Source organism: Agaricus bisporus (assembly GCF_000300575.1).
Source record: "Agaricus bisporus var. bisporus H97 unplaced genomic scaffold AGABI2scaffold_1, whole genome shotgun sequence".
In the NCBI taxonomy this organism is placed as follows: Eukaryota; Fungi; Basidiomycota; class Agaricomycetes; order Agaricales; family Agaricaceae; genus Agaricus; species Agaricus bisporus.
Window position 1 is genome coordinate 2,612,645 of NW_006267344.1, and position 23,967 is coordinate 2,636,611.

Consider the following 23,967-nt stretch of genomic DNA (forward strand, 5'->3'; position numbering starts at 1 on the left):
AAAAGATGCCTTCCGCTTATTCTTTCTTGTCATCGCCGGTTATCTGACTTCAATCAACACTACATTAGCATTATTTGTCGTTAGCTGCAATCGCCATGTGTTTTTATTCTTTATCATGCTTGTTCATATAGTGTTAAGTAATATATTTGAACTAAAGCAACTAAAGCATTGTTGCGATAGAGCCAGGGACGAGTGACAGAACAAAAGACGAATACGGACTAAATAGGAGTAGTAAACTGCCTTCCACAAAAACCCGAAAGAAACCCCGAATGGAATTAAAATTATGATAAAAGGGAGAAGGACTTAAACAAGTCTATAACGGTACATCGAGTTGCTCGAGTTCACAACGGAACAATGCTGAGCGACATCTGGCATAACCGATATAATCAAACTCGGGTGTTGTATTGTTATTCTCCAAGTCATCGCGTGCTTGGACGATGGCCCAAATCATCCAATGGGCGTGTGAAGCAGGACTCCACACTTGAACCTGTCGGTCAAGTTTGGCGATAGTGGATTCCAACTCAACATCTGAGCCAGTGATATGGGAAGCGTGACGAAGGTAAGAGAGATAAAAGTTGCGTCGTTCTGCTAAGGTTGGATATTTCGAAGGGTCGAGGAGGTGAGATTTGTCGGGTGAGTGGTAATCTGCTGTCCACTCGTGGAAATGATTGGCGATATCGAAAGAGGCAGGATTTGGCGCTGCATACTCGAAATCAACTACAATTATCTTTACAGTCGAGAGGTAGACGTCAAAGAAGAAGATTGGATGAGAAAACCTTCGTCCAAGAAACACGATGGAGAAAAGAGTCGTACCTGGCGGTGATCATCTGCATCTTCCTTTGGATGATTTAGCCTAAGTAGATTACCGTATTGTGTATCATTATGCGCAAAAACTCTTTTACTGCCGGAGTGCACATCATCTACTTTGGCTAACCAATGAGAATATCTATCCCAGTCATGCCGAAACTTGTCAAGATCGAGTTCACGTCTGATATCTTCAGACACGGAAGGCAGCGCAAGGACCTTGCCTGCCGGTGTTAGCCAAGCACGTACATTCTGCTCAACACCGATGATCCAATTTTTACCCTCGACAACATTGATGTCAACGGAATGCAATTCCGCCATACATGCTCCGATCCATCCGCTGATTTTAGGGTCGCGCAAGTCTGGAGCGGTCAACGTTGTTGATTCAAAATATTCTTCCACACGTCCATTCTCAAAAGTTCCGTATACACGAGGCCCCAAGTGATATCTGGTGGACAGGATGTGAAGTGTGTGGAGCTCTCTAGGACGAGAAATCAAAGAGCTCGATGAAGGGCCGTAGACGCGAGTGAGGACAGTACGCGTACGTTTGCCCGATGGAAAGGAGACAAAAAACACGGCATTGGTTAGAGCACCGGAGACTTTGTGAATATGGAGATCTTGCGGTGAAATCCCGTTGGAATGGAAATGTGGAACATGGAGAAGCCGCAAGATTTCAAACAGGTCAGAAGCAAAAGCAGGGGTCTTATGGCATCTGAAAGAAAAGAAAAAGGGATCAGAATCAAATCATCGACGCTAAGTGACAGAACTGAACCATAGAACAGCTCAGATCCTTGCCTCGTTTCTCAGAACTTCCAAGGAGAGTGAGAAGGGCTTACTTGGCTTGGAGGCTCAGCGGAACATGGCGTAAACCCTCTAGTGTTACGGAACTCTCGTCAACATCGGGTAATCTCAAGGACGTCATGGAAGAGGAAGCGCTCGCAAAGAGAGATGCGAGACTGTGTATAGAGCTGGTCGAGAGCTGGCGCCCAAGGGACGGGGGGGAGGCGGCGGGGGAGACGATGGGCGACATGGTGGTACGAAGGCAAGAATGGAGACGGCGCGTGACGCCTCGACTGCGACAAACGATTGAATGCATCCGCGTCGTGTGCCGCTAAAGAGACCAGCCAAACAACACCATCGTCCTTTCTTCATGCGGATTTTTGTTTATCCCCGTAAATTCTGACTTATCTGATACGTCCAGGGCCTCCCGGTCTATCAAATATCAATCTTACGCGATGTATAATCAACCACGATTCTGCTCAAGAATTCCGATGGACTTTTATGTCTCCTTCCTAACGCACGCCGTGCAAAGACTTTCCCACCACCATCATCCGCTACTCTCGGACCGGATATCCAATCCGTCCATGTAATCGTGATTCGTGAACCCAACATGAACCTGTCGGGTTGGCAATATCGCCATTGAATTGCGTAGGCTCCGGTTGCTTGATCTACGTTATTGACGCCTGCTCATAACAATTACGTCGAGTGGAACGCTAAATCTTTTACGTTACCTAACCAGCCACTCACCAAAACCGGGACCACTAACGGTGATCCTGACATCTCTTCTATTGTGATGATTTCATCTTGTCTCGTCCGTGATTGCTCAATTTGGTGCTTCCCCCGCGCGGCCGTGCCCCAGGTCCCCGTTTCTTAAATAACGATGAGATGATTCATGGCACCCCGTGACTTTTCGAGCATAAATTGGTTTCAAGGAAATATCTCTTTCCTGCTCAGACGCCGTTTTTCATAGTCGTCCAGGCCTATTCGGGATCCACAGGTCCAAAAGCTCGGGCTCAGCGAATGCAGGTCGCCATGTGCGAGTCGTGAGTATGGCCGCGAAAAGTTTAGGGCATATCTTTATCCGAACATACTTAATCGGTGGTTCATAACCCACTTCCCTTAGATCTACGCACCAACTCGAATGTCTTGAACATCGTCGACCCTCTTGCTACCGCCCGGTTCACTTCAAAACCACAATGGTTCGGCTTCGTTTCCGTCAAGCGACTGGTTTACTCCCGGCATTAGACTTCTTGCCAAGTTTTCTCATGGTGATCGCGGGAGCGGCGCCTCCTTTCGCTGCCTGTAAGCCTTCTCAAATGGTTCAAGTGATGAGTTCCTTTCTACATACCGGGTCATTCGTGCATATGGGGTAATGCGCACGCTGAAAGACCATCTCGATGCTTTACTTCCGCCACAACCTCGCCCCCAAAAGCGCTAGATAGAAGACATTTGAAGGATGATTACTATCCATATCAGATCGGCCTACCGGGCTGCGATATCGTAGATTTCTGCTTACCCTGCCTGCCTAGAGATTATGGCAACAGCAACGTAAGGGAGCATTGAAGAGAACCTTCCACTACACTAGCAACACCCGTGGAATTCATTCTGGAAACATGGCTTCCCAGCCCCTTTTTTGGTCATGGGACCGTATTACTCTGTTTTTTCGGCCTTTTTCTGTCGGCCATGTCAATTTAGACTTCCTGGATTTTCTGAGCTTATCTGTGGAAGATATACTATATCTCACTGACAGTTCACCGCTCTGCGGATGTGTAATGATTTCGATTGCGACCGAACCCGCGGGGAAATGAGGCGTCGTTACAGCTTCGGATATTCCTTGGATATTCCCATCCGGCTCGGACTCTTTCCAAGCTAAAGTGCATGCTTCATTCTCAAGCTCAGCTCAAGTTTCCTCTTCCTATGATCTTCTCTCTCACCTGAAGGGTAAGATCGTTTCCCTTGGTCAAAGATATTTCACCGCTTAGTCTACGGCACGTATGAGAGGAATTAAAACATGCCTTCCTGCTATCTCACAAAGTACACCGGTTAAGTGAATACGATTTGTTCCCGAGGCGCGTGATTACCATATATTATCTGTTATGATAAGTCCCTGTTCGCACTCCGCTATGCGATATTAAGTTGGCTATAGAAATTTACGAATAGAAGTAAAATGTTATACCATCATGACGTGGTCAACAGCGTCGTTGCGATCGCGGCTTTTGGTGGCTGCACGGAGATATCAATTGACTACAAAAAGAAATTGACTCTTGAAAGAGGGTTGTAAAGAACTTGGGATAAAAAACTTCCAATGAAATCGGAAGGACCTCCACATGGCTCAGTGATCAGCTGACCGTTTATATCCTGAATTGACCGTCTAAAGCGCTCACATCCCAGGGACGAGAAACATCCCTAAATAATGCCTCCCACCGTCGGCTCCAGTATATCCAAAATATATCACATTCCTCAAGTTCTTCGACGATCAAATTCGGTTTAGAATCGCTTCTGGATCCGAACAATCCAAAGCTTCTTTCACGGAAAGAAAACTTTGCACCCCCAAAATAACAGCATATGTCAATGAGGCACTTTTAAACCCATACTACAACAAAATCAATATATAGCCCTAAACAATAATAACCGCGTCAAGCGTGGCTTTGACGTCTATACTCTAACCGAAATTAAACGTTCTCCAGGATAATAATCCTAGCCAAGAATATACGAAAAAAAAGTCTAGATGAACCAATCATACTTGACTCTCATTCTCTATTTTAGATTTCTCCGTCGTAGATTGCGGAGTGGGGATTCCGGCGTCCTTGCTATTAACGGTATCGCTCTGGATAGACATGGTTCGCAGTCCAAAAGAGAGCTGAAAGGGGATAATATAATGTTAGGGTCGTCTAATCTACGTAGAGCTCGACGTAACGAAAAGAACTTGCCAAGAATGCTAGAGCCAAACATGGAGCCCATACAGTCCACACAGTCTAGTGAGGTAAAAAGCTCATAAGGAGAGTCCTTTGTCGATATAACGAAACACTCACTTGAATAGACGAAGAGACAACGTGCAACACTTGGTTTCTAAGCTCTATTGGCTCCAAGTGCCTGATGCTGCTATAATCAATCGACGATAGAGATCCATTTTCAGTGAACTCAGATGGCCATCTAGGTTCTGCACGCGCAAAGAATATCATCCCTGCCACAGCCTTCTCAAAGTGTCAGATCAAGTAGACGAAGCAAAGAAAATTACACACGAGGCCAATAGTTGCTCCAGTAAATCGGACGAGGAAAAAAGCGCTAGTACCTGACGCCAGATCCTTAGGATCGAGAGCTCTGCTCAACACTTGGTAAGGTGCATGGAAAAGCATGCCGAGACCAAATCCAGCTATCAGTGGATACACCACTTGGGCATAGATGGGTGCATTTTCATTCAAGAGATTCAAGGTACCTAAGGTTGCGATCAGCTGGAAGCGTAGCACGAGAACTGTCAACACAAACCGAAACCGATCGTCGAGATCAATAATCCAATAGCGATGATCCATTTTTGGCCACGAGTGTCATTGGTTTTCCTTTGCCACCAGCCAATAGCCCATGCCGCAGGCATGGAGGCGAGTGATGAACCAAGCGAGTATGGTAGCATTTTTACTCCAGCCTGAAGTGGGCTAGATCCAGTGGCAGCCTAAAAGCAAACCCAATTAATCGCTGGCAGTATGATTCGTGGATTTAATAACATCACCTGATAAAATAGCGCAAGATAGAACGTTCCCGACGTAAATGTCACCTGGTGAAGGAATGTGACAATAAGGATGATCACTGACAAGTCATAAGTTAAGCTTTAACTTCAACGCCACAGCGATCGGAACCGTACCAGATGTGATATTTGTAAACATGGCACCTGGGAACAATTTTTCGCGGGTGGTGTATTTCTCATACACACCTCCAAAGACGAGTGTAAAGAATCCAATGATTATTAGCAGAAGAGTGGACACAGCTTTCCCTAAGATTCAATCAGATCGTCATTCATATGTGGGAAGGAGGTCTAGGCCCTTACACCCTGCTTCATTGGCAAAGCTGAAGCCAACTATAATACAGCTCGTGCCAGCCATGAAAAGAATACTGCTGAAATAAGAAGTAGGGTCAATCAAATAATTTCGATCACGTACAGGCCTCCGAAGTCGAATCTCTTGGCCAGCGTACGCCAAGATGCATTTGAGGGTTGAATTGACTCTACCCCGCGGAGAGAGAAGTACAGCACCAAGGTAGCAAAGAGACATATCGGTAAATTGATATAAACTATGATGTTGTTTCAGTCAGATGAAGGTAGTAATTGGACTGCGAAGAAAAAACCTACAGCCCCATCTCCAAGTCGTTTTGACGGAAACGTCATTGCCTTGAGTGGGTTAGTACTCAGTCGTACATGCTTGCCAAGTTCATAAGACTCACCGCTGAAGACTCCACCGAGTAGAGGTCCTGCTACGGCAGAGCAACTCCAAGTAACACTGAGAGCTTGTGACCATTTAGCACGATGCTGCACTTCGACAATTTCGGCCGTTAGAACCCAGACAGCGCCAACAATACCGCCGCCACCGATGCCGGCTACACGACCGTTCAGTCAAAACTTCAACCGGAGAACTTTTAAACGATGACTACGGACCTAATGCTCTTGCCGCTATCAACCAGTTAACGGTCTAAATACATGCAAAGAACACTCGGTGAGTTCACTGACACTAATCAATCTATGAGATAAAATTGTACCTGAGCAGCTCCACACAGAAGCGAGCCAAGCGCAAAAATGAGAATACTACAATAAAGGACTTTCTGCGGGAAAATTGAGAAAACGGGGGTTCGCTAACAAGAAATCTGAGCGGAGATTGGACTAACCTTTCGTCCGACCAGGTCAGAAATCCTTCCATAAAGAGGTTGCAGGGCAGTCTGTGTTAACATATATGACACACCAACCCATGTGTACTGGTCCTGTGTGGCGTGGAGGTCACTTGCTATCGTGGGTAGGCTTGTCGAAACAATTGTCTAATCATCCATATTAAAAAAATTAATTTCACGGAACGTAGCCCGAGTGATCGCAAGACAGGGAAAACCTACCGCGTCTGTGGTTGCCAGAAATAGAGCCAATGCGGCGCTGTCAAGATACTTTAGACTTTGAGGGTAACATAATACCACATGGTAGAGTTACCCAAAATGAGCTAATAACAATCGAATTGTTGATAATTTTTGAACATCGAGTGTGGTTGACGACTCAGAGTCGGCAATAGTAGTACAAGAATCGGTTTCAAGACTGAGGGAAGGCTTGGGTTCGTCAAGGTCATTGTTTTGTCGACAACTTTTGGTGTCGTCGACGAGGGCGATGCTGTTCACTTCAGCGGTAGAAGGGGATGTCTCCGAGGACGTCCGAGATGTTTTTGAGGAGGAGGGTCCCGACATAATTTTCCAAGCGAGCACAAAACTGGGGAAGATGGAGACGACCCAACTTTTCGTATTACATTTTATACCGAACGGTAAGTAAAAACCATAGCTTCGGAGGACACGATCATTAGGGCTTCTGGATTGCCAAAGAAACCAGGTGAGCGAGTGTTAAAATTGTGAGTAGGTTCAAGAACCGTTATGTTTGACAACCGAGATCTCGCAGATGAGAGGATTAAGTTTAAGATTTTGAAATTCGTGTAATAAGATCCCAGCTAGGTGAAGAAAATACGTAAGAGGCACCTCTGGTGTGGGTATGGTTGGGGTATGATCAACACACTTTGTTACGAAAAAAGGCAATTCACGCTCTAATGTTCTAGCATCGAAGGATTTATACGCCTCGTGCATAGAATCGAACCAGGGGTCTCACGAGTCCGAACCGGTAGGAACAGAATCGGTAGGTTTTTTTTTGGTAACCCAATCTGGGTCTTTTGAACCAGCCGCAGGGAAATGTCAGGTCAGAGTTGTGTGCGTATGTATTACCCAGAAATTAAACTACCACTAAAGGGGAATCAGATGTGATCACTCTATGCTTTCTATGCCGTCGCTCGCTTCTTCTCAACTTCATCGCTTTTCTGATCTCGGGATTCGTGATTGTCAACCGTCGGCTTTTGCGTGTTTGCTGATGTGAGATATATATACCGATAAAAAGGTTAGAATCCAATGAGCTCCCGTATTTTATTCCACGTGCGAGACACCCTACCACCAGATGGTGATGGGGGAATAAATGAATCCGTACCATTATCAGTTTCACGATCATTTAATTTATTATCTGGTCTTTCCGGGGATGATTGAGGGGTTTCTTTTTGACGACCCTCAATATCGTCAACGTATGCCTGCAGAAGTTCTCGTTGCCGCTTCGTTAAAGATCTGGATGCAAAGTTAGCGGGTTGCAGTCCATTTCACAAAGCAACAGACCTCGGCAAAACCATCGAGAAAGACACGAATAAATCACCGCTAGCTCCACCGTACACAGATCGGACACCGCGTCCTTTCAATACCATTTCTTCTCCTTGCTGAGTCCCTGTAGGCACGCGAACTTGGACTTCGCCATCTAGAGTTGGAACGCGGACACGACCACCGAGTAGGGCAGTGTGGAAGGGGATGCGAGCTTCATGATACAGATTGGAGCCCTGTCGTACAAAGTTTTTGGACGACGCCACATTGACTCTTACGAGTAAGTCGCCCGTGGTCCCCTTGCCTGTGATTGGGGCATCGCCAGCACTATTAATCCTAAGCGTCATACCGTTCTCCACCCCTCAAGAGACTGCCTTCAGTTTCATGTCATGATGATCGACAAGCGAACTTACCTGCTGGGACATCGACCTGCACGGCCTTCTTCACACGAATCTTGCCCATGCCCCCACAGCTCGAACACTCGCTATTCCGAGGAATTGTGCTACCGTATCCATGACAAGTATTGCATGTGCTCGCCAAGTGGAAGCCATTGGACACGAACGTTCGGGTTCCAGTGCCACCGCAGGACTTGCAAGATACTCGTTTAGCACCCTGTTTGAGCCCGCTCCCAGAACACGTCCCACAGTTTGTGATGGGTTGGACTGTGACCGTCTTGGAAGTGCCTTTGCACGCTTCTAGGAAGCTGACGTTCACACTCGTTTCGAGGTCGGCACCCCTAGTTGGAGCACGGGGGCCAGGACCTGGCTGACCCGAAAAGTTTCCAAACAGCTGCTCGAATAAATCGGGCTGAGGGCCTCCAGAGCCCCGCCCACTTCCAAATACGGAGCTGAGATCTTCAAAGCTAAATCCGCCTGCGGAGAAGCCTCCCGCGCCGGGGAAGCCACCGGCATTGAAACCTCCGAAACCACCACGTGCGAACGCGTCTGGGTCAAAACCGGGTTGTTGTGACGCAGCGCCATACTTGTCATATGCGGCTCGCTTCTTATCGTCTTTCAGCGTCTAGAGAACTGAGGTGAAAAATGATCCGATTTGACGAGGAGAGCATACGTACGTCGTACGCGTCTTGTATCTCCACAAACTTGTCTCGGGCGTTCTTGTCTGGATTTGTATCCGGATGAAATTTTCGGGCTAACTGACAAGAGTCAGAGAGTAGTACTCGAGACACAGGTGACCTTACAGCAAAATACGCCTTTTTAATATCGGCTGGAGTCGCTTCGGTCTTCAGGCCGAGAACATCATAGGGGTTTTTAGAGCTTGCTCGGAGAGGAGCAGACGCATGTATGGAACGCTAGAGAGAATGGTTGAGCTCAAGGTATGGCTCTGGGGACACACCAATAGCCGACCTTTTGCCTCCCGTGAACGAAATTTTGTCGGGAGGGGGAGTGAAGGGAAGAGGCGAGGCGGTGAATGTGCGCCGAGCGGGTGATGTGATGGCGGGGGCAGGAGGAGACGGCGAGGAAGGTGGAAAACGAGGAGACTGGAGGACGCATCGGCAGCACTGAGAGCTGGCTGCTCCACACCCGAAATTTGAGGAGAATTTGTCCATATTTAGTGCGAAAGACCACGTGCTAACAATCATGTCATCATCCGCGCCTTCCACCATGATTTACCGTACGAGACTACAATCTCGTCGCCCTTCCTGATCCCTTCCTTGCAGCTCCAGATGCTCATCCGAAGCTCCCCCGAGCCCACCCGGTTGTCTTGGAACACTGCATTGGGCTTTTTCGAAATGCCTCGATAATCGTTGATGAACCTGGCTTCGTTCCCCGCCCCGCGTGCATCAATCCCTATGCTCGTGCCGTCGGGAAACCGGTGAAGGGAGAGATCATAATCCGAGTCAGGTCGTGTATCGCAATGTATTTCACCTGAGAAATGTGGTTTTCTAAGATGTCATAATTTGGCTGGAGTGCTGGGAGACAGTACCGAAATAATCAAGGATCCGTGTGTCCGGCTTAATGCGGCAGGTGGCAAACAATCCATACTGGCCATGCGCCGGATGGCCACGGAACTGGGATAGGTGTTCGGAAGTGAGGTCACCATCGATGCATCGCCCTTGACAAAGTCTCGAACCGCGGGCGTTGCAGATGCATGAAAGAGAAAAGCGCGTAGGTATCTGATGTCGGCGGGCCACCGCGCTGGACTGTCGCGTCTCGCCATGGAGGATGCTAGATTGCAATCGTGACTGGTCGACCCGTGAGAAATACTTGTTCTGATCAGCCACAGCCCGTCTCCGCTTTGCCGAAAATCCCATCCCAACTCACCTCGACCCCATCCATGGTCCGCTCAGCCTCAAAGTCGGTCGCCCGTGTATATCCAGACGTCAACGCGAAGCTCGGCCCAACTTGGCACGAGTATGGTGCGCCAACCCCGACTATCCATCCCCATCTGTCGCTGACTCCTTGCCAGACAACCTCCAGGTGCAGTGGGGCTCTCAGGATCACTACGAGATAGTGCGAAAGGTGGGGCGCGGAAAATACTCCGAGGCAAGTTTTTTTTTGTCCCAAAATGTCTAAAAATCTCAGGCGATCCGCTCCTTAGGTTTTCGAGGGTGTGAATGTGATATCGGAAGAAAAGTGTATCATCAAGGTTTTAAAGCCTGTGAAAAAAAAGAAAATTAAACGTGAAATCAAGATTTTACAAAATCTCGCCGGTGGTCCCAACGTCGTTGCGCTGCTAGACGTAGTACGCGATCCCGCCTCCAAGATCCCTAGCTTAATTACCGAATATGTCAACAACGTCGATTTTAAACAATTATATCCTCGCTTCGCGGACTATGATGTACGGTTCTACATGTTTGAACTGCTCAAGGTATGCGCCACTTGCAATCATGGAATAATAATCATACCCACCGCCTCTCAGGCCCTGGATTACTGCCATTCGAAAGGGATTATGCATCGAGACGTGAAGCCTCATAATGTCATGATAGATCACGAGCATCGCAAGGTACGTTTCCTCATTTTATCGTCTCTACTACTGGGTTCATGAGGACACGGTAGCTTCGACTAATCGATTGGGGTTTGGCCGAATTCTACCACCCCAAAACCGAGTACAACGTCCGCGTCGCGTCGCGTTATTTCAAGGGTCCCGAGCTACTCGTAGACTTCCAAGAATATGATTATAGTTTGGATATGTGGAGTTATGGTTGTATGTTTGCATCTATGGTGCGGTCCTTCTATCCCTCGTGGCTTTAATTAGGCCTTCATCTCGAATGTGTCTCTAGATCTTCCGCAAGGAGCCATTCTTCCATGGTCATGACAATTACGACCAATTAGTCAAGATCACGAAAGTACTCGGTACAGATGAACTTTACGCGTATATCGACAAATACAATATTCGATTAGATTCTCAGTATGATGAGCTACTTGGAAGGTCCGTTAGTCTACGACTTCCATACGTTCCAAATTGATACAACTTTTTTTACAGATACCCGAGAAAACCTTGGACCCGTTTTATCACACAGGATAACCAGAGGTATATATCGAGTGAAGCCATTGATCTCCTTGATAAACTCCTACGCTATGATCACCAAGAGCGGTTGACAGCTCGTGAGGCACAAGGACAACCTTATTTCGGTAAGTCATCTGATGTAATTCCCACTTATGAGACTAAAACTAATTGGAATTAGATGTCGTCCGAGGCGATTCTTCTGTACCTGTTGATGGAGGAAATGACTTGGCCACTGTTGCGTAGCTTCTCGAGCCATCAATCTGTATTCGATTTTTTTTTTCTTGCCCTTTTAGTTATGTATAGATAGATTCTTCATTCAATAGGGTCATTTTCGTTAATATGTACCCTACGCTCAGTAAACCCACTCCCGTCTGTGTTGGATGGTGGGACGTCGTGTGGTACAAAGGAGCTTTACTAAGATTTAAGGCTCGTTTAACAAGAGACCAATGAAAGTGACGAATGATAAGGTGAGATGAGTGTAATTTGAAATCAGTCGAGCCTACATTTGATTCTCGCCTTTCGTTTCCCTCGTATTCGACATATCTCACAATCACAGCTTCCACTTTTTCGCTTATCATTTTGATGGCTCTTGATTTTCCTTTTTAGATTTGATTTACTTTTATGGGTAGTGTGGAACAATATTTGTTTTTCACCTTTATGCTCGTAGGACAACTGTGTTTAGAGTGATTAGGTTAGTAGACATCATGTAGACGTTGCATGCCAGAATTTATTATCCGCCGCGACAAGGCACATGGTGAAGATAGATTTTGTTAATGTAGATAGAATCTTCTCGAAAAGATGAAATAATTAGTTCGAAATGCTTTTACAGACCATTGACCTAGCGATTGCCTTTATACTGACCAGCGGTGTAGCCAAGGCAGCTTTGAGAGTACCAGGGCATCAAAATACTAAACTTGTTCTATCCTTGATTGTTCGAACTTTCGATGATTTACAAGTATGGAGTCCCAGAAAACCCGAGGTCAGGCAGTAGCATGTAAACGACACTACAGGTAAGGAGGTCGGAGGAGGGAGTTTGAAGGAGTTTACTGAGGTAGGAAGGACTGGGAATGTGAGATCGTCACCCGTGGGAAATACAAACTCTCCCTGCTGGGCCTGCTCTCAGGCTGCTCCATTCATGGTTCGCCCCGCATTCAAGTCAGTCGCACGTGTATATGCGGACGCCAATGCGAAGCTCGGCTTATCCTGGCATGAGTATGGTGCGCCAACCTCGGCCATCTATTTTCACTTGGCCTTGATTTCCAGCAAGACAACGTTCAGGTGCAGTGGGGTTCAAAGGATCACTATGAGATAGTGCGAAAAGTTGGGCGGGGAAAATATGCTGAGGCAAGTTCCTGCGTTTTTTCATCTGTCTGAAAAGCTCAAGTAAATTGTCTTTTTTTAGGTTTTCGAGGGTGTGAATATGATTTCGAAAGAAACATGTATCATCAAGGTTCTAAAACCTGCAAAACCAAAGAAGATTAAACGTGAAATCAAGATTTTACAGAATCTCGCTGGCGGCCCAAATATCATTACACTACTTGACGCAGTACGCGATCCCACGTCCACGATCCCTTGTTTAATCACCGAATATGTCAACAACGTCGATTTCAGAACACTATATCCTCGCTTTGTGGACTATGATATACGGTTCTACATGTTCGAACTACTCAAGGCACGTCGTATCAAGTTGTATTGAGAAGTATTAACCATTTCCATTACCCCCTCAGGCCCTGGATTACTGTCATTCGAAAGGGATTATGCATCGAGACGTGAAGCCTCATAATGTTATGATAGATCATGAGCATCGTAAGGTACGTTTTCTCTTTCTTTCAGTTTCACAGCAATTAAAGAGATTCGGTTTCTTGATACCATAGCTCCGACTAATCGATTGGGGCTCGGCTGAATTTTACCATCCCGAAACCAAATACAACCTTCGCGTCGCTCCTTATTCAAAAGGTCCTGAGCTACTATTAGGCTTCCAAGAATATGATTATAGTTTGGATATGTGGAGTTATGGTTGTATGTTTGCGTCTATGGTGCGGTCCATCCCTCATGGCTTTTATTACGCTTTCATCGTGAATATGTCCAGATCTTCCGCAAGGAGCCATTCTTCCACGGGCATGACAACTACGACCAATTAGTCAGAATCACAAAAGTACTCGGCACAGATGAACTCTACGCATATATCGACAAATATAACATTCGATTAGATTCTCAGTATGATGAGCTGCTTGAAAGGTCAGTTTTGCGACTTCAATAGATTTCGAGTTGATACGACTCTTTGACAGACACGCGAGGAAACCTTGGACCCATTTCATCACGCAGGATAATCAGACGTATATATCGAATGAATCCATTGATCTCCTTGATAACCTCCTGCGCTATGATCACCAAGAGCGGTTGACAGCTCGTGAGGCACAAGGACAGCCCTATTTTGGTGAGTCGTCTAATGTATCACCCATGAGACCGAATTAATTGGAACTAGACGTTATCCGAGGAAAGTCCTCTGTACCTGTCGATAGAGCAAACGACTAGGCCATCGCTGCGTAAAACCTCAAGTCACCAATGTGTATTCTGTTTTCATTGCTCTTGAGTACGGGTAGATCTTCAGGAAAGGTCACTACCGTATTCTACGCCTGAGGCGCTGAATTCCTGCTTCCCATGTTGATGCAGCGATTGGTGGATTCCGAGTCTCGTCATATGATCTCAGGAAGCCATGTGCTTCCTATGAGACCATGTTGTGAGCTTTCGTTCTTTTTTGCAATCCCTTGTGCTGACGATAGAGAGACAGCCAAATATGATATTGTGCCCACACGAGTCTCCCGCGTGTACTCTCATTGGCGCAGGTGCTTGTATGGCGGATGACCTGGTTAGCCATGAAGCTGTTGAAGCTTCGCTCGGTCCCTCATGCCTTCTCTACAGTGGAACTATCGTGCCAAGCTTCTTGCACGCATGCTCCTGAGTTCCATGACTGGATAACCATGTGGCAGGAATCTGTTTTATTTTGTATAAAATATGACTTCGAAACCGAGGAATGGTCGGCCGGCAGCTTGCACTGACGCAATGATGCTGAACATTGCTCGGACTTTCATAGTTCTTGCTTTTTCGACTTGGTTGGCCGATGCCTTCGACAACAGTCGTTTCGATAACGTATATTTTCCCGTCAATTCTTCATTTCTCAGCTGACGCGAAGACGTTGTTCACAGTTGGCAGTGTAAGTTCTTTAATCGAATGGTCATACTCAAGCATCTAACTGGGGTCAATCCAGATATTGGGGCCAGAATTCCTACGGGGCCGGTCATAGTGATACAGCAAACTGGCAGAAGCCGGTATCCTTCTATTGCAATGCAAGTCATTTTTGATGGTATCATCTCATTTTCTGACAATGACCCAAACGTTACTTAGGATGATGCGATAAACGTCTTCCCTGTAGCTTTCCTACATGTCTTTTTTGGGCCCGGCGGCCTTCCTTCCATCAACTTGGCCAATGTAGGTCGATCTCAAACCCAGCATTGATCAAGCAATTTGACGTTTCGCCCAGACCTGTAATGATAAAGACAACAGTGTATTCCCGGGAACGGATCTGCCGAACTGTTCTGCTCTTGCTGCCGATATCAAAGCCTGTCAAGCGAAAGGAAAAATCCTCACGCTGAGTTTAGGCGGTGCCACCGGGTCGGTGGGCTTCCAATCCGACGGTCAGGCGGAGACTTTTGCGGAAACCATTTGGAATTTGTTCTTGGGAGGCTCTTCTTCTACTCGCCCTTTTGGTAGTGCAAGTCTCGACGGGTAAGCCGTTGCTTAAGCCGCTTCTAATCTGAGCTTATCCAATGCTAGTATTGACTTGGACATTGAGGGTGGATCATCGGCCCATTATGCTGCTTTCGTCAACAAAATCCGTTCTCTTGCAAGCGGTGCAAGCAAGAAGTGAGATTTTCTTTCCCAGCATAGCTTGTCGTTCAACGATAGCACACAGGTATTACGTGACTGCTGCACCGCAATGTGTGTATCCCGATTCAGCTCTTGGTGGTGTTTTGAATTCCGCGCATTTCGATGCTATCTATGGTAAGTATTTTTAACGCCTACTCCACGAACTTTCTTTTCTGACAACTTCTGAAGTTCAGTCAGTGTTAACCATCTTCCTCACTTTTTGTCCAGAACATAACGCCTTGTCACAGATTTTACAATAACCCTTGTGGTCTCCAGAACTTCAATTCTGTTTCGGTTAGTCTGTTCAACGTCAACATCGACTCCATCTGAAGCTAAACTTTAAAAACTATAGAATTGGAACTTTGGTATTTGGTAAGGGAATTCCCCTCCCATGTGAGGCATAAAATGACAAGTGGGAATCAAGGGACAATTGGGCTCGGACCATTAGCCCGAACAAAGACGTCAAAGTCTACATCGGTGCTCCTGCTTCCAGTTCAGCAGCTGGAGGAGGTTACGTCGACTCAACTACTTTGAGAAACATTGCGAATAAAATGCGCAGAAGTTTCCCATCTTTCGGCGGAGTCATGCTTTGGGATGCTTCACAAGCTTACGGTAACTTTCCCTTCGATTCCTATTGATGATAGCCTTGTTCAAGGGATTATTTAGCAAATAACCGGTATGATCAAGCAATTAAGAATGGCTTGACTTCCGCAGGTGGAACGGGTTTCACATTCCCACCATGTTCTGCTCCTACGTACTCGGCTGGCGAGGTCTACGTAGGTGGCCTGCAGGCCTCCTTTGGAGGGTGAGTTTTGATTCCACAAAACTACAGGTTGAATGCCGAACTCATCTGAACTCGCTTAGGTACATCTGGCAGGTAAATAATTACTCTCGCGATACTCTCTGAAAAAGGTCACTCACAGTAACTTAGTCAAAATGGTGGACAAACTCCCAACCAGCACATAATCCATTCGGCGACTGGAGCGCGAGTATGTGTTATGTTTTTATTCGTGCTCTTACCAAATTTATCACTGATGAACCTTTTTTCCAGTCAGCGCCTGTCGATAAACGAGTGATCTGATAAAGTACACTGAGATAGCAAGTTAATGTTGGCACAAGGATCCACTTCTTTATCATTTCTTTTAAGAAATTAGATGTGCTCTTTGTTTGTACCAGTAATTTTATACTTTGTCGGTCTAGGAAGGCCGGCATGCCACCGTGGAATTGTGTTTTCAGATGCATCGTTCCTTACCACGCTCATCATACTCAAATAGCCGATTGCACCATGTGCAAAGTCTAATTCGCAAAAATGTTCTATACGAAAGATTCTCTAATACCGGTATATCACCACCTGCTGTAATGTAGGTCTGCAGGTGATCCCGCCAGGAGGCCACAGGATTCTCAGGATTATCCGACAATGTGACCTCAAACTGCGCTCGACGCTTTCTTGCCCCGTAATCTGATATGGTGTCTCGTGCCGATGATGAGCCGAACATGGTCCTTTCTCAGGAAGTCAATATGTATACTTTATAATCTCTCTTGCTTCATCGACCTGTGAGTAGTGTCCAACGTTTGCCATCTGGTCTGAAACAAATTTTAAAAATCGCGCTGTCAACTCTATGTGCTGTCTCTAGTTGGTGTTGTGTTTTGTGCTTTGACCTGGCCTTTGCGATTTGCGCCGATCAATACACGTTCGGAATACACTCCGCGTGCGATCGCATATGTGCTGTTTACTAACTCCTGGGAAGAAACGAAACACTCACTCTCCGATTGGCCATCTTCGTCTATTTGCGTGGCCTTGGACTATGAATATTCGAACGTTCCAAGCAAGAAGTTACGTGTCTAGTCAGCGGCAACGCATCGAAAATATGGGATTCGTACGGCGATATCCAAATGGCGTTGGCGTCTACGTGACATCCAGATACACTTAAAAACCGGAAGCTTGAAGCTGTCCCCTCGCTCGTAAAATGAGTCTCCACTGGGGAGTTAGACTCATCCTTTATGCCCTATGCATACTTGGGTTGATCGACTTGCCCTGCGTAGTTGCCTTCGCCAACAATCGTTCGGACAATGTAAGTGTTCATTTAACTCAGAATGATGAATGTTATAACCAAGTCTATGCCACAGCTTGCCGTGTAAGCAATACGTTTCCGATGCTAATTTCGCCATGATTTTGATAAGGCTCCAGGTACTGGGGGCAAGATGCTGCAGGCCACCAACGGGAGTAAGTAACTGTCACCAGTATCAGATATTCGTGATAACATACGGTTGCCCCTAGATTGTCTTTCTATTGCCAGGATGATACTATTGATATCATTCCCCTCGCCTTCCTTTATGTGTTCTTCGGAGAGGGTGGGAAGCCCGTAATCAACTTGGCAAATGTGCGTAGTTGCATATTCTACTTGCAGACATTTCATGCTCATGGAAACTGTTTAAAGATATGCTCCCCGGGCGGAAAGGAATTTGCTAATTCCGACCTAGTGGATTGCTCTTTCATGGCTTCAGACATTAAGCAATGTCAGGCCAAAGGGAAAAAAATCACGCTCAGCCTTGGTGGCGCTACTGCCAAAGTTGGATTCAAGAGTAAATCTCAGGCGGAAGACTTCGCCAAGGATGTGTGGGATATGTTCTTAGGTATGAATTCATTCTCACGCATTTGTTTGATATAAGCGTAATTGAATGGTTATAGGAGGACGTGAGTATTTATTGGCATGAAAACCGCAGAATCGTTTCGGGGTGATCTGATTGAAACCTAGGGAGCAATACACGTCCATTTGGCCAGGCCACTCTCGATGGGTACGCAACCATCGATTTTTTTATGATTGTTTTTTTTATTCGTCTTTTAGCATTGACTTGGATATCGAAAACGGCTCTTCGTCTTACTATTCAGACTTCGTTAACAAAATTCGTTCCCTGTCAAAGGGACTCAAGAAGCGGTATGGCGAGAACGCAACGTTTCCATTTTTGTTCACTCACGCAACATGTAGTTATTATATCACAGCTGCACCCCAATGTCCTTTCCCAGACGCCAAGGTGGGAGATGCCCTCAATAAGGCCGACTTTGATGCTGTCTATGTCCAATTTTGTAATGGTTTATTTTTCGAACGGGCTTCATGTGATTCTAATTTTCTCATCAGACAATAATTACTGTGAAGCATCAAGCCCATCTGTACGTCTAGTGCTATTAATATCTGACTTTTAAACGCAAAGCTGACGCGATAAGGCGTTCAACTTTGACACATGGTACTGCCCGCGATTGAGTCTGTGTTACTGAGCCAAATTTACTCACCTTGAGTTTCCAGGGACGAATGGGCCAAAACAAAATCACCGAATCCGGACGTCAAGGTCTACATTGGCGCACCAGCTGGACCCAAAGCCGCGAGCTCAGGTTATGTTGATGCCAACGCTCTCATCAAAGTTGCTAAAGACGCTAGAAAAAAATACTCCTCCTTTGGAGGTGTGATGCTTTGGGATGCTGATATGGCCTACAGTGCGTTTATCATTTATAATTGCAGAAAATGGTGGAATCTGGTCATTCAACATTAATTCCGTACAGATAATGACAAATTTCACGTAAAGATAAAGAAAGGGATATCGACAGGACCACCCACGATAGATGATGACGATAGGGCAGATGAGGACGATAGGGCAGACGACGATAGAACAGATGATGACGATAGAACAAATGATGACGATAGGGCAGATGATAACGATAGGGTGGATGACGACGATAGGGCAAGCGTTTCACCAGCAAAATTGAATGATTTCGAAGACCCTCGAGCAACAGCCCGGGTGAAGCGGCCAAGCATAACGATCAACCAACGAGACGTAGAGCCTACAAACATGCAGCCAAGAGTGTCGTCTCGTTGGTTCCGCTTATGAAAAGGGGCAATTGCCACCGAATTTTGTCCATTTTATGCAACTTGTGTTCAAAGGATGTATTTGTAACTTGCAATTTCTTTGTATTTTCTCGCGTCGTGTTATATAGCTACAGTAGCAGGTCACTCGCATCAATCATGTTTATGTATAACTTCATCTTCGTTTTTTCTCCACTTGGGAACTTAGTTGGTGAGGAGGGAAATGGCCCGGTCTGGGTATGATATCTGGCTTCACCTTGGGAAAGTGAGGCGGCCTTGGGAGGGGTGCTGTGTGATTTGGGCCGATGGGGAACATCTGTCTGTAGCACGCGACACTGCCAAGCATCTACTATGTATGATACGGGACGCGGCGCGCCCGGGCTGTCATTTCAATCCAGTAACATGATTCTGACTTCATAAGTCATGCTATCTTTTGAGTATATCGCTTCTCTACAAATTTTAGAGCTCAGATTATGACATCTATATAATCTTGTCGAATGAACCCGACCTCTGTGACTGACCGAACTGGTGATCGCTGATAGTACTTTGAGGGCATAGGAACTTATCTGGGTAATAGTTTTTACTCCCATAACGCTGCTTTCAACACAGATCTGATTTCGAGACTTCTCTGTGGAACCAATGGAACCATTCCGTAGTCCTTCAAATGAGCAAAGGCAACGGAAAGCGAAATATTTGCCACAGTATGAATTCGGGCGAGACAAGTAATGGAGAAATTGACAGGGAAGATGCGGAGAGTCACCGAATCACTACCGAGTTCGAGTCCGACGATGAATCATGAGGTTTTGAGGGCCGGGATATCGGAGTGAAGATAACTGCGCTGCTTCCAGTGCAATAATAAAACGATAACAGACGATAACATGCTGAGGATGCTTGCCAAGTGGACGGAATCGGTCTGGAATCGGTTGTGGCCAAGCCTTCGTCCCACGGTTATTTTTGCTCGCAGATAGACCAAAAAGATTGTGCTAAATAGGAGAATCCTCTACAGAATAAGACGTCGACTATCATAACACACTTACGGCTCAATTTCTCATACATCACACATTCGTCATAGCCAAAGTCCGGATGGTTGGGAAATTGTTAAACAACAATTCTTCTTGCATGCCTATGTTAAAGTACGAGTGCCTGAGCATACGAGACTGTGTGGCCGAGTTACTTGGGACGGGATAAAAATAGCGAAATCCAACTATGTAACTTAGTATAAGCAAGCGTGACATCGCCCCCTTGACATCTAGCCTATGCCCTTCAATCTCGACCATTCTTTCACGTTCATCAGCGGGCTAAGCTTCGAGTTCAACGCTGTCCTTGCGTACAGGTGTCCTGCCACCTTACCCTAGTCCCTTTTATCAATGCCGAAGATCTCTCTGGGCCTGGACTGGATGACGTCGGGAAGCTCTGGGCTCACATCCCGCCCATCGTTTTGCATTTCGTTCGGGTGTTATTGATATGCCAACTACGCTGCTACAGTGTACCATGGACTGGGTTCGCGCGCCGCAAAATAAATTTGATTAAAGGAAAACACTACTTCAAGGACGTGCCAAAGAGGTCTGAAATTCGGAATCTAGGCTATCAGTTCGAGATGCTTTTGTTCCATTTCGTTTGCCTAATGTCTTCCGAAAAGCGGCCATCATTGAAACTCAGGCTACGTCCTCATAGAATCATTACCCCACAACTCAGTTCTATTTCATTTGGTCTCGAACGATTCAAACCATTCATTGGAAATAGATTTAGAACACATTAAGCTGATGGGAATTCGACGAGAAAACCGGCACAGATGGCTGTCAGTTGAACACCATGTACGTGTATGTACGCTGCCATTTCAACGTATCACACTATAGACTCCAGAGTACAAATACAAGCTGACAATCATCTTGTCGTTCAAAAGCCCTTTACGAGACAACCATAGTGTTCTAGTGTTTTCTATCTTCCATTCCCTGGAGCTTCCACCGAAAGGCTTAGGTTATCAGTCGACAGGTCCAACTATAAACCATAGCTATTTTTGCATGGAACGGGAGAAGGATGTACATTGTACAAGCCCTTACTAACTCCCGTATGACAAGTATGACAACGGCAAGGAGATCCGAGAGAATGCCGTTACGGGAACGAAAGGAAACGAAGCGGACTAAAATTATAGCTTACCTTGGCACTTGGCTACATATGTGTGATAAATTAATCTTAATTAAGGACCATGAATCATGACACTTGCATTTTTCATGTTTCACTATTCCGAAAATTCACGCCTTCGGGCTGTGTAGTTGGTAATGTATATTTATGAGATCTAAAAAAGGGATGCGGGACGAGCGCGCCCCTATAGATGTCATACCTAAACATATCTCGAACAAATCATGCTCACAGAGACGGACAAAAAGCTAATTTGGACAGTAAGCACCCGGCATGCTGGTAACATTTGCTGAATGTGAATCAAGTCACTCAACTAAGGTATGACTATCATTAGTACGAAGTTAAATATGGTTCGACATTCGATGCTTCTCAGGCGGGACACTTCTATGCTTGGCATGTTCTAAAATTGACATCATACACAATAGATGTGCGAAATTCCTCAAGAACTGTGAATACTTGATTAGGACTTTCCAGTAGAAAATAAATAGAAAAAGAAAGTAGTATATCGAAAAAAGAGACTAGAAGGCACATAGAAAATCGTACACGGAACAGAGTGAACGATCTACCTCAGGTGAGTCTTGGCCAGAAACCTGAATATCTTTATGTAAGAAATTTGAATAGCTGGAACGGGATTAGCCAGTGCGAAGCTAGGGATTGTTACTCTCACGACGCCTCAGCTCTGCAGGTTGGGAAGATGATGTTTTCGACCTTTTTGAAACGCGGAATAGCCTCGAGTTGACTTGCGTTGGCATTTGAGACAAAGACGGTTGTAGATGCATTGTGGAATTGTTTCCACGAGGTTCCTTAGAAATTCCCTGTTGGGTTGCACCTTGTAAGAAACTCGACGACGGTTGTTGAAATGACAGCGCAAAACCTGTGTCAGGACTCTGACCAACGGTGGATATAGTAAAGTTATGACGACCTGTATTTTCATTCTTAGGTAGGCTTTGTAGCGGCTTCGGTTCTCGAGGTGGTGGTGGAGGGCCAGGATCGTAATCGGGGTTAGATGGTTGCCACGTTGATCCAGATAGATCACAGAGGCGACCTCTAACGCTGTCGAAACTATAACACCTGGCGTGCGGTTGCGTTACCAGAGACGGCATCATACTCATCAATCTCATATAGATTACATAGCCCGCATGGGCGTCATTAGCAGCATCTGAAAGGGATGCCAATGAGTGACGACTCTTAAACTGTGAACACATGAAACACTAACATTCCTGTTGGGGTTCGGTCAGTAAGTTTTCCCAGTTACTGCGAGTGATCTTCCCCTTGACGAGTTTGCGATCTTTGTAAGCGGCAGTCATTCGAGCAAGCCCCAACGGATCGTTATATCTCCCTTTCCATTCAGCGTTATCGACTGTTCGGGCAAGAAGAGAAAGGTCCACGCAGTTACGAACGTCGGCTCGGCAATCTTTGTACAACTTTTTCGTGTCGCCTGTCAATATGTTCACGTGAGCGAAAGACGAAGAAGCACATCCATTATTAACAGTATCAGACCTTGTATTCCTGCTCCAGTCTTGCCGAAATTGGGATTTACTAAGAATTCGTGCGATTTTGATGGAAATTCTAGAAAACACATGATGAAGAGGCTAGGTTGATATTCGGTGATATGTTGGCTCACCTCGCATTGCGCTGACTTGTAGAAGGAGTATGACCTCGTGATTTGCGGTTTGAATTAGGGAAACGGGATTTTCAGGTTGACCTTTTCTGAAGGTTGGTTTCCATTCGATATCAAATCCGTAGACACCGAATTCAAGGCGCTCGAGGGCATTGTTGGCTTCCTCATGTTGACGTATATAATGGAATCGTGCATTCGGGTGTATTTCACGCCAGGAATATAAGATGGTCGGTGCAGGAGGCTTATCCGTAGGCGGTTGGGAAGCGATAGGAATGACGAGGCCTGCAAAGCTACTGGGACACGCATTCGATATGGGCAGGTCTGTCATTACAGGTAGGATGGAAGGTGGATAACGATGTTGTTTACGCTGGGCAGGCAGTGGCAATCCAGCATGCCGCGGTGTACTTTGCAGACACGTTTTTCTTGGATTAGTCATATCTAACCTGTCCGGTCGCATGTAAAGCGGCCGACTGAATTCCTTCTAAAAATAAGCACAGGAAAATCAGCCATGGAGGCAAATGGTGCCAATAAGCTTGGCAAAGGGAAAGAAGACCGACGTGTCAAGTGATGATAATAAATGGATTTAGGGGCTAATTGACAACTAGCGAGGCTAAGACAAGGAGAAAAGCTGTTTACGGACCGCAACGACATAGGGAACGACCACAGCCCATGATTTGATGGGGAGATGTTTCAAAAATATCATCCGTCAGAGTCTCCGGAAGTGAGTAGTTCGAGGCGCTGGAGGTCGGGCTGGTGTCCGGTCGGCACTCGAAACCGCGCATTGAAGGAGGGAAACAGATTGCTAGATGTGACCAACTTTGATCTGCCGTGAGAGGCGGCCAAAATTAGCCTGTGTGACGTGAGCTGATTGGACGCTATTTGGGACCACGGCTCCGGCCCTATTCAGAAATCGACCAGCTAACGTCACAAGTAGGTGTGACACACTTTACCCAAAATGCTACTCTGCCAAGATTACTCACAAGGCACACGCATCTCTGATCACCAGCG

At 46.1% G+C, this 23,967-nt stretch overlaps 9 protein-coding genes across 9 annotated transcripts; 4 read left to right on the forward strand and 5 right to left on the reverse strand.

The window, feature by feature from the left end:
• Window positions 1-313: 313 nt before the first annotated feature.
• On the reverse strand, window positions 314-1,827 carry AGABI2DRAFT_198280 (hypothetical protein; the record flags this gene model as incomplete). Its single annotated transcript, XM_006454681.1, has 3 exons — window positions 1,641-1,827; window positions 814-1,516; window positions 314-727 (listed from the first exon to the last, which is right to left on the reverse strand). The coding sequence occupies exons 1-3, from the start codon at window positions 1,724-1,726 to the stop codon at window positions 314-316; spliced, it is 1,203 nt and encodes a 400-aa protein (XP_006454744.1). The 5' UTR covers window positions 1,727-1,827.
• Window positions 1,828-4,475: 2,648 nt separating this feature from the next.
• Window positions 4,476-7,011, reverse strand: AGABI2DRAFT_114487 (hypothetical protein; the record flags this gene model as incomplete). Its single annotated transcript, XM_006454682.1, has 15 exons — window positions 4,476-4,559; window positions 4,617-4,778; window positions 4,827-5,020; window positions 5,071-5,251; window positions 5,309-5,385; window positions 5,441-5,569; window positions 5,624-5,688; window positions 5,736-5,865; window positions 5,924-5,962; window positions 6,016-6,168; window positions 6,227-6,260; window positions 6,328-6,390; window positions 6,454-6,600; window positions 6,673-6,709; window positions 6,764-7,011. The coding sequence occupies 15 exons, from the start codon at window positions 7,009-7,011 to the stop codon at window positions 4,476-4,478; spliced, it is 1,743 nt and encodes a 580-aa protein (XP_006454745.1).
• A 491-nt stretch (window positions 7,012-7,502) lies between these two features.
• Window positions 7,503-9,547, reverse strand: AGABI2DRAFT_182724 (hypothetical protein). Its single transcript, XM_006454683.1, has 7 exons — window positions 9,301-9,547; window positions 9,146-9,221; window positions 9,020-9,100; window positions 8,361-8,967; window positions 7,969-8,308; window positions 7,790-7,920; window positions 7,503-7,672 (listed from the first exon to the last, which is right to left on the reverse strand). Exons 1-7 carry the CDS (start codon window positions 9,456-9,458, stop codon window positions 7,587-7,589), a joined length of 1,479 nt encoding a protein of 492 aa, XP_006454746.1. The 5' UTR covers window positions 9,459-9,547; the 3' UTR covers window positions 7,503-7,586.
• Window positions 9,548-9,555: 8 nt separating this feature from the next.
• AGABI2DRAFT_44800 (hypothetical protein) lies at window positions 9,556-9,967 on the reverse strand (the record flags this gene model as incomplete). The annotated part of the gene is made up of 2 exons (XM_006453692.1): window positions 9,556-9,833; window positions 9,892-9,967. Coding segments are annotated over 2 exons (354 nt in total), but the record flags the coding sequence as incomplete, so codon positions are not given.
• Window positions 9,968-10,207: 240 nt separating this feature from the next.
• Window positions 10,208-11,727, forward strand: AGABI2DRAFT_189988 (hypothetical protein). Its single transcript, XM_006454684.1, has 8 exons — window positions 10,208-10,324; window positions 10,375-10,451; window positions 10,507-10,776; window positions 10,828-10,911; window positions 10,965-11,129; window positions 11,189-11,337; window positions 11,392-11,540; window positions 11,594-11,727. The coding sequence occupies exons 1-8, from the start codon at window positions 10,243-10,245 to the stop codon at window positions 11,656-11,658; spliced, it is 1,041 nt and encodes a 346-aa protein (XP_006454747.1). The 5' UTR covers window positions 10,208-10,242; the 3' UTR covers window positions 11,659-11,727.
• Window positions 11,728-12,835: 1,108 nt separating this feature from the next.
• AGABI2DRAFT_148114 (hypothetical protein) lies at window positions 12,836-13,950 on the forward strand (the record flags this gene model as incomplete). Its single annotated transcript, XM_006454685.1, has 6 exons — window positions 12,836-13,087; window positions 13,143-13,226; window positions 13,290-13,451; window positions 13,505-13,653; window positions 13,704-13,852; window positions 13,901-13,950. The coding sequence occupies 6 exons, from the start codon at window positions 12,836-12,838 to the stop codon at window positions 13,948-13,950; spliced, it is 846 nt and encodes a 281-aa protein (XP_006454748.1).
• Window positions 13,951-14,262: 312 nt separating this feature from the next.
• Window positions 14,263-16,537, forward strand: AGABI2DRAFT_215236 (hypothetical protein). The gene is made up of 14 exons (XM_006454686.1): window positions 14,263-14,565; window positions 14,622-14,629; window positions 14,684-14,762; window positions 14,821-14,904; window positions 14,957-15,201; window positions 15,250-15,339; window positions 15,389-15,481; window positions 15,591-15,636; window positions 15,695-15,714; window positions 15,767-15,954; window positions 16,009-16,147; window positions 16,207-16,219; window positions 16,274-16,331; window positions 16,394-16,537. The coding sequence occupies exons 1-14, from the start codon at window positions 14,431-14,433 to the stop codon at window positions 16,408-16,410; spliced, it is 1,215 nt and encodes a 404-aa protein (XP_006454749.1). The 5' UTR covers window positions 14,263-14,430; the 3' UTR covers window positions 16,411-16,537.
• Window positions 16,538-17,309: 772 nt separating this feature from the next.
• AGABI2DRAFT_176198 (hypothetical protein) lies at window positions 17,310-19,998 on the forward strand (the record flags this gene model as incomplete). The annotated part of the gene is made up of 15 exons (XM_006454687.1): window positions 17,310-17,414; window positions 17,470-17,477; window positions 17,531-17,566; window positions 17,621-17,723; window positions 17,781-17,976; window positions 18,032-18,037; window positions 18,099-18,138; window positions 18,189-18,278; window positions 18,330-18,427; window positions 18,480-18,511; window positions 18,566-18,585; window positions 18,645-18,832; window positions 18,899-19,134; window positions 19,408-19,517; window positions 19,809-19,998. The coding sequence occupies 15 exons, from the start codon at window positions 17,310-17,312 to the stop codon at window positions 19,996-19,998; spliced, it is 1,458 nt and encodes a 485-aa protein (XP_006454750.1).
• Window positions 19,999-21,985: 1,987 nt separating this feature from the next.
• On the reverse strand, window positions 21,986-23,287 carry AGABI2DRAFT_60563 (hypothetical protein; the record flags this gene model as incomplete). The annotated part of the gene is made up of 4 exons (XM_006454688.1): window positions 21,986-22,497; window positions 22,555-22,776; window positions 22,839-22,907; window positions 22,963-23,287. 4 exons carry the CDS (start codon window positions 23,285-23,287, stop codon window positions 21,986-21,988), a joined length of 1,128 nt encoding a protein of 375 aa, XP_006454751.1.
• Between the last annotated feature and the right edge of the window lie 680 nt (window positions 23,288-23,967).